At 42.9% G+C, this 8,341-nt stretch overlaps 2 protein-coding genes across 3 annotated transcripts in view; one reads left to right on the forward strand and one right to left on the reverse strand.

Annotated features, from left to right (window-relative positions):
* mars1 (methionyl-tRNA synthetase 1) overlaps nucleotides 1-1,046 on the forward strand; it is a 62,434-nt gene extending 61,388 nt beyond the window's left edge. The window contains exon 23 of the mRNA XM_065002052.1: nucleotides 397-1,046. Within this exon, the coding sequence (XP_064858124.1) occupies nucleotides 397-546 (150 nt within the window). The 3' untranslated portion in view covers nucleotides 547-1,046. The remainder of the gene's footprint in view (nucleotides 1-396) is intronic.
* A 164-nt stretch (nucleotides 1,047-1,210) lies between these two features.
* Nucleotides 1,211-8,341, reverse strand: ddit3 (DNA-damage-inducible transcript 3). 2 transcript variants are annotated; one of them, XM_029648715.2, is made up of 4 exons: nucleotides 8,187-8,341; nucleotides 6,752-6,816; nucleotides 6,008-6,228; nucleotides 1,211-5,360 (listed from the first exon to the last, which is right to left on the reverse strand). In XM_029648715.2, exons 3-4 carry the CDS (start codon nucleotides 6,161-6,163, stop codon nucleotides 4,545-4,547), a joined length of 972 nt encoding a protein of 323 aa, XP_029504575.1. In that variant the 5' UTR covers nucleotides 6,164-6,228; nucleotides 6,752-6,816; nucleotides 8,187-8,341; the 3' UTR covers nucleotides 1,211-4,544. The 2 variants fall into 2 exon arrangements, with proteins under 2 accessions (XP_029504575.1, XP_029504574.1); XM_029648714.2 differs by having other exon boundaries at nucleotides 1,211-5,363; nucleotides 8,187-8,339.

The following is an 8,341-nucleotide window of genomic DNA, read 5'->3' on the forward strand; positions in this document are numbered from 1 at the left end:
GAGACGGTGCTAGTTGGTAATGTCGTCAGTCTAACCTGCTCTCTGCTCTCTACCAGGGGGAGACGGTGCTAGTTGGTAATGTCGTCAGTCTAACCTGCTCTTTGCTCTCTACCAGGGGGAGAAGGTGCTAGTTGGTAATGTCGTCAGTCTAACCTGCTCTCTGCTCTCTAACAGGGGGAGACTGTGCTAGTTGGTAATGTCGTCAGTCTAACCTGCTCTCTGCTCTCTACCAGGGGGAGAAGGTGCTAGTTTGTAATGTCGTCAGTCTGACCTGCTCTCTGCCAGGGGGAGAAGGTGCTAGTTGGTAATGTCGTCAGTCTGACCTGCTCTCTACCAGGGGGAGAAGGTGCTAGTTGGTAATGTCGTCAGTCTAACCTGTTCTCTGCTCTCTACCAGGGGGAGAAGGTCCGGACCCTGAAGGGCCAGAAGGCAGAGAAAACTGTGATTGGAGCAGAGGTCACCAAACTACTGGAACTGAAGAAACAGCTGTCCCTGGCTGAGGGAAAGGACCCAGAACCAGTGCTGACAAAAGGCAAGAAGAAGTGATTAGAAAGAGAGAGAAGACCGAAGAGGCTGGACAAATATGAGAGAAGTAGAGGCAAGATTTGAATAATAATAATAAGAAATATGAGACACACAAACAACATCTGTGACAGGATGGAAGACAACGTTTTGTTGCTTATGGGGACAGAGTAATAGGAAAGATCAGTAATCGAAGAGGGGGGTAAATTGAAAACTGCTACAAAATATTCAGTCAAGACTATTTCTACATCTCTTTACTGGAAGTAGCAGGTTCTAGTAGGCTGCTGGCTCTGTTGGTTCCCCGTCATTTTATAGCGGTATCATGAAGAGATATAAAATGGTGTCGCTGCGACCAGGCTGGTGGCTACGGTTCTACTGTCACTATGCAGCCAGTAGTTCAGGTCAGTGTGTGTAGAACCATGTCTGCATAATGATATTGTAATATTGTTAAATAAAAAGTCATGTTTTTACATATTCCCCATTTCCCATTTATTCAATCAAATAAATACATTTTCTAAAAATAACACTTTTTTTTGTGCAAATTCTGTGATAAATGAATTCAGAAACAGAAGCTGAAATTGTATTATTTTCTTAATTTGACACCTTCAAAAATTAAAGCAATTTGTTTGGACCTGATATGCATCTCACTTTACATTTCAATCAAATAGACATTCTAAGACAATAAAAATGTTTTTAAAGGATTTTATTTGCAACTCTAAACATACAATGACAAAGTACATACAATGTTTCCTTGTAATTTAACATAAATAATTCAACCACTAAACCGATGCATCATTTACAGTGAAATGTTGAATCAATATGGGTTTTATTTCAGTAGAACTGTGTCTGTATAATACAGGAGTATATAAAATATATATATGTGAATCAGGGTAGAGCTCTACATTGTAAATATCACTACCACTAAATTCAGTCAATTTGATAGAAAAAGATGAGCGTTCTCGTTATAAAACTATCCAACGTTCTAGGTATAAAACTATCCAACGTTCTAGGTGTAAAACTATCTAAAACTATCCAACGTTCTAGGTGTAAAACTATCCAACGTTCTAGGTGTAAAACTATCCAACGTTCTAGGTGTAAAACTATCCAACGTTCTAGGTGTAAAACTATCCAACGTTCTAGGTGTAAAACTATCCAACGTTCTAGGTGTAAAACTATCCACGTTCTAGGTGTAAAACTATCCACGTTCTAGGTGTATCCACGCACAGTAAAGCCGTAGCGGCTTATATAAGTACTGAGTTACTGACTGACAAACTTTCCTGAGCTCTATATTACTCCACAAACTGGACACGAAATATTATCTCTGATGGTCTCTGCTGTCTTTAGGTTTGAGGTTGGCGGATAAGGGATAGCCTGGTATTTAGCTACGTTCCCCGGTTGCTTCCCTGGGAAACAAAGGTAGGCTTAGCATTCAGTCAGGTTTAACCAGGCTAGGTAAAGGCTGTCGTGACTATGAAATGCACTGTCCTTGTTTTAGTTCTCACTACCTTCATACTAGGAATGAGTCCAACACAAGTTTGTCAGAATCGCTTCGTTGACGGAGCCCGATCAATAAAAATTTCTGCCAAACCCCCAAACCAATAACTCCTGGCAATGGGAAAAAATCACTTTAATTGTTTTTTTTCGATTAGCCATAATTTTGGAATCAATGCCGACACCCCGAAACAAATCTGAATTTTTACTAATCACTTCACTAGGCTTAACGAGCAAAACGCTCAATCACAATCGCATTCATTAGGGCACGCAACAGAAAACGTTTTAAAATGTTTTGCAACATTGTAGTCCCACTTTGTTTCTTTGCATTTGATGCTTAATGAACGTGACCCATGCAACGCTTGGGATAGGTGCTGGTTCACAATCTTCATAGGTAGATGCTTCCGAATCAATTCCTTCATTTTTGGAATCAAAGGCCCCAATCGGTTAATTGAATCTAACCCATCCGTACTTCAAACTGAACTCTGCGCTAGACTGAATAACCTAAACCGCCCAATCATTCGACGTTAGCTAACGCATCGATTTCAAAGATCCTTCCTGAGACGCCCGGCCCTACATGTAGATACAGTACACTGCAACCTCTCAATAGAGAGCATGACCCCATCCACCTTCTGAACCTTTTCCTCCATTACTTTACACCCTGTATGTCCATCTGTGTCTGGACCTCTTCCTCCATTACTTTATACCCTGTATGTCTGGACCTCTTCCTCCATTACTTTACACCCTGTATGTCTGGACCTCTTCCTCCATTACTTTACACCCTGTATGTCTGGACCTCTTCCTCCATTACTTTACACCCTGTATGTCTGGACCTCTTCCTCCATTACTTTACACCCTGTATGTCTGGACCTCTTCCTCCATTACTTTACACCCTGTATGTCTGGACCTCTTCCTCCATTACTTTACACCCTGTATGTCTGGACCTCTTCCTCCATTACTTTACACCCTGTATGTCTGGACCTCTTCCTCCATTACTTTACACCCTGTATGTCTGGACCTCTTCCTCCATTACTTTACACCCTGTATATCCATCTGTGTCTGGACCTCTTCCTCCATTACTTTACACCCTGTATGTCTGGACCTCTTCCTCCATTACTTTACACCCTGTATGTCTGGACCTCTTCCTCCATTACTTTACACCCTGTATGTCCATCTGTGTCTGGACCTCTTCCTCCATTACTTTACACCCTGTATGTCTGGACCTCTTCCTCCATTACTTTACACCCTGTATGTCTGGACCTCTTCCTCCATTACTTTACACCCTGTATGTCTGGACCTCTTCCTCCATTACTTTACACCCTGTATGTCCATCTGTGTCTGGACCTCTTCCTCCATTACTTTACACCCTGTATGTCTGGACCTCTTCCTCCATTACTTTACACCCTGTATGTCTGAACCTCTTCCTCCATTACTTTACACCCTGTATGTCTGGACCTCTTCCTCCATTACTTTACACCCTGTATGTCCACCTTCTGGACCTCTTCCTCCATTACTTTATACCCTGTATGTCTGGACCTCTTCCTCCATTACTTTACACCCTGTATGTCTGGACCTTTTCCTCCATTACTTTACACCCTGTATGTCTGGACCTCTTCCTCCATTACTTTACACCCTGTATGTCTGGACCTTTTCCTCCATTACTTTACACCCTGTATGTCTGGACCTTTTCCTCCATTACTTTACACCCTGTATGTCTGGACCTCTTCCTCCATTACTTTACACCCTGTATGTCTGGACCTTTTCCTCCATTACTTTACACCCTGTATGTCTGGACCTTTTCCTCCATTACTTTACACCCTGTATGTCTGGACCTCTTCCTCCATTACTTTACACCCTGTATGTCTGGACCTCTTCCTCCATTACTTTACACCCTGTATGTCTGGACCTCTTCCTCCATTACTTTACACCCTGTATGTCTGGACCTCTTCCTCCATTACTTTACACCCTGTATGTCTGGACCTCTTCCTCCATTACTTTACACCCTGTATGTCCATCTGTCTGCCACCGTTCTTTCTCTTCGTGCTGTTCCTTTGACTTGCTCTTCCATCGCTCGCTCTTTCTTTATATCTACCCCTTTTTCCTTACTTTCTCATACAGTTTTTCAGAAAATTATCATTTAACTTTCTTCTTAAAACATATCTTCTGGTTTCTCTCTTAATGCTGTCTAGAAAAGGTTTCCCTCTTAATGCTGTCTAGAAAAGGTTTCTCTCTTAATGCTGTCTAGAAAAGGTTTCCCTCTTAATGCTGTCTAGAAAAGGTTTCCCTCTTAATGCTGTCTAGAAAAGGTTTCCCTCTTAATGCTGTCTAGAAAAGGTTTCCCTCTTAATGCTGTCTAGAAAAGGTTTCTCTCTTAATGCTGTCTAGAAAAGGTTTCTCTTAATGCTGTCTAGAAAAGGTTTCTCTTAATGCTGTCTAGAAAATGCATTTCAAAGTCACTACCGTTTTAAACCCTTCACCGCCAACCTGCTATTCCAAATGCTAATTTTCTGCTTTGTTACTTCCTTCCTCCCTCACTTCCTGGTGTTAACTAGTCTCTCTATCAGGGCTCGGCGTGTCCTCTGCACCTCCTCTCCCAGTCTGTCTATCTCCGCTTTCAACCTCTCGTTCTGATCTGTCAGCTCCTGCACCTTCCTCTCGTTCTCCTGCTCCCTCTCTCTCCTGCTCTTCTTTGCAGAAGAGGAGGAGGATGAGTGTGAGCCGGAGGAAGCGAAGGACAGAGAGTTGCCCCTCTTGCGTTTGTCCTGCCGAGACGAGGAGAACGAGGTGCTAGTAGGAGAGGAAGGAGGAGAGCAGTTGAGAGAGGTAGACGGAGAGGCGGAGGAAGAGCAGGAGGGAGAGCAGGAGGAAGAGCAGGAGGGAGAGTCGGGGACACAGGTGTTTTCCTCCTCGCTGGCGGAGGGAGACTCAGGTTGTTGGACATTGTCGGAGTGATGATGAAGCTGATGATGATGGTGGTGGCTACCGCTCACCATGACCCCTCCTGTCTCCACCATGCCCACCCCTCCGGTCTCCACCATGCCCACCCCTCCCTCGTTCAGCAACTCAAAGAACTCTGGGGGCAACAGGCCCCCTCCTCCTGAGCCACCTCTTTCTCCATCCCTCCCTCCCTCCCTGTCCCCTTGCCTCTCCGCCCTTTCCTCAGCTGGACTCGGACGGGAGGTGTTGGAGGAGGTGTGGTGGGGTGGATGGGTAGGAGGCTCGTCTGGGATCGTGACCCTCTGGACCCCCTCACCTCCGTCCCACGCCTCTTCCCCGACACCCACTCCCACCCCGTCTGTCAGCCATGTCAGGGAACAGCTCTCCAGAACATCTAGGAACTCCGGCTCCTTCTGAAGAAAATAAAAGAGAACGAGAGAGGGAGGGGAGAAGAGAACGAGAGAGGGAGAAGAAGAGAACGAGAGAGGGAGAAGAAGAGAACGAGAGAGGCAGAAGAAGAGAACGAGAGAGGGAGAAGAAGAGAATGAGAGAAGAGAAGAGAACGAGAGAAGAGAAGAGAACGAGAGAAGAGAAGAGAACGAGAGAAGAGAAGAGAACGAGAGAAGAGAAGAGAACGAGAGAAGAGAAGAGAACGAGAGAAGGGAAGAGAACGAGAGAAGGGAAGAGAACGAGGAGAAGGGAAGAGAACGAGGAGAAGGGAAGAGAACGAGGAGAAGGGAAGAGAAGAGGGGAAGAGAAGAGGAGAAAGGGAAGAGAAGAGGAGAAAGGGAAGAGAAGAGGAGAAAGGGCAGAGGAGAGGAGAAAGGACAGAGGAGAGGAGAAAGGACAGAGGAGAGGAAAGTGTGTACGTTAGGGAATGGTTATGTCGAAGGAGCTTCTTACATCAGCACTGTGGAAAGAGTTGCATCATGAAAAAGAGAAAAAGAAAACAACAACTGATTCAAAAGCCGAAACACATCGACGATCATCAATCAATCAGTCGTCGTTGATAGATCAAGCCATATAGATCAAAACTATTTTTAAAATCTCAACTGACCTCAGAGCAGGGAGCGGCACGCGCCAGTTTGGCCCCGCCCCCGTCTGATCCCAGTATATCCTGCAGGTCCTCATACCACGCCTCCAACTCTGCACCACACAGCGGTCCCACACCTGGGGGGTACGGAGGGGGCAGGTGAAGCCACTCGGCAGTCATCTTTCGCTCCGTTACTCAGTCGACACCGATGAGTCTTCCACACACTGGAACGCGCTGGACCAGGACTGTGGGTTGTCCAGACAGGAGGGTTCAGTTTCAGAATGATGAATGATGAGATAATTATTTTAATATATCTCCTGCATGAACTGTTATGTGGTTTCTCTACAATAGGCTAGGCGTCGGGATCCATATTCAAATCACTCGGGTGAAAGCTATATGTAAGAGAGACTGTTCTATTGCACAGCTAAGTTAGTACGTGTTATGAATTATCAAGAGTTGAAGGAGGATAAGCAAACAAAGTACCAGTATTGTAATTTATATATTGTTTGAAAATAGACACTTTTTCACTAAATGGTCAAATAGTGGCACTTAGTGGACACATGGGTCTACTGCAAAAACCAATGTCTTTTATATAGAATTATATTGTCAAAAACACGAGCTGTAGTGATGACTTCATTTAAAACATTATCACGTTAAAATCTTTAAAATAAATGCATTGCTCTAAATTATAATGAGGTTAATTTGTCACACAACAGTCAGTAAAAACAACCCTGAGATCAACAGAAGGAACGAGGAAACTCAATTCACCTTCTGAAAGCCTCTTATGATCAAGTCTGGCAATTGGTCGTTGGCGATAATTTGTCCCAACAAGTCTAGAAAGAATATATGGCATTAATTAATACAACGATTATTCAATACAGTGTGTTGAGATGTTAGAATGTGCTTAAAGGAACATAAATGTATATTTTATAACAGCTGATGTCTACTGAAAATATAGCTGAGGCACTCAACTTGATAAACAACCTGACAAAGCATTGTTAAAAATGGTTGAACGCAGGCCTATAAAACGGATTTGATGTGGATTAGATGAATACAATAACTTGACCAACTACAATGCTATGGTTTCACATTTTCTGGTAAAAAAAAAAGTGTGTGGAAAATCATCCAAAAACCGGTCACTCCGTAGGGCCTCGAGCGTTCCCGCCACAGTCCAAAATGAATTCCATTTCGATCAAAACATACTTCATTTAGATTTACACAAGCTCACGAAAAAGAACAACTAGATTTCAACATACAATCTTCCCAACACGCAACACTTTTTTTTCTCCTTCTAAAAATAGAGGTTTATCATTGACATTAAATAGTTAAAGGTACTTTAACCAAAAACCACTTGGTGGACGTGATATAACCTGGGACCACAACACAGCTAGCATGACATAGACAAGTAGCGATTCATCAATAAATGCAGCCCAATTCTTTGCAAATACTTTTATGAAGAATATTTCTATCATGTATTCTTTGAATAATAGATTTTCATAAAGGTGATATTTATGCAACTACAGGCTAAGTGTTTTTGTCGGATGTGGTGAGGTAGGCTGCGCTGGTTCTCCCAGCCAAGGCATTACGTCATGGAATCAGAGAACAGGACGGGGAAACAAAAGCCTGCGTGAAAACGGTACAAAACACCGGGATGAGACGATGACAACCTTTCTGTACTATCCTAATGAAAAGTCCATTCCGAATAGCGATCTTATTCTGTCAAGACAAATGAGTGTTTATTTGTGTTATTTAATAGGCTATTAACAAAACAAATATAATGTCTGGATACATGACATCTTATGGATTGATCAAACAAAAGCCTGAACTTTGATAACAGTAAATAATAAGTTAATAAAACCGAAACAAAACTTTGTAAAACGTTATGTAAACGTTTGACAGCTCAGCTGTCTCTGTTATGTCAAACTTCTGAGAGCGAGAGAGCTCGTAGCAGAGAGAACGCCACTTGGGGGTCAAAGTCAAATATACAGACAAATGTCCCCCTCAATCTTGGATATAAATATAACAAATGTCAATTATAATTGCACACGGCAACTGCTGTCCTAAAACAGACATGACATTCACATTCTTTTCCAAAAGGAGAAACGAGAGACGATCAGCTGCCAAATTAAAATTAGAACTCCTATAGAAGTCCCTAAAAGACAATCAGCAACTTTAAAAACTAATCAGAATAAAATACACTTACCCTTTTTCTTTTAGTATTTCGCTTTCTCGACTGTCTTGGGTTCGGACTGTGTATATATTTTAGTTGAGATTGGTGATAGCTCATGTTAACCATTGTTCGGCTTAGGATACTGAATGTGATTTTTCGGGAACTCCCGGTGATCTTTATATATGGTG

This window comes from Oncorhynchus nerka, linkage group LG15, assembly GCF_034236695.1.
Source record: "Oncorhynchus nerka isolate Pitt River linkage group LG15, Oner_Uvic_2.0, whole genome shotgun sequence".
NCBI classification, from domain to species: Eukaryota; Metazoa; Chordata; class Actinopteri; order Salmoniformes; family Salmonidae; genus Oncorhynchus; species Oncorhynchus nerka.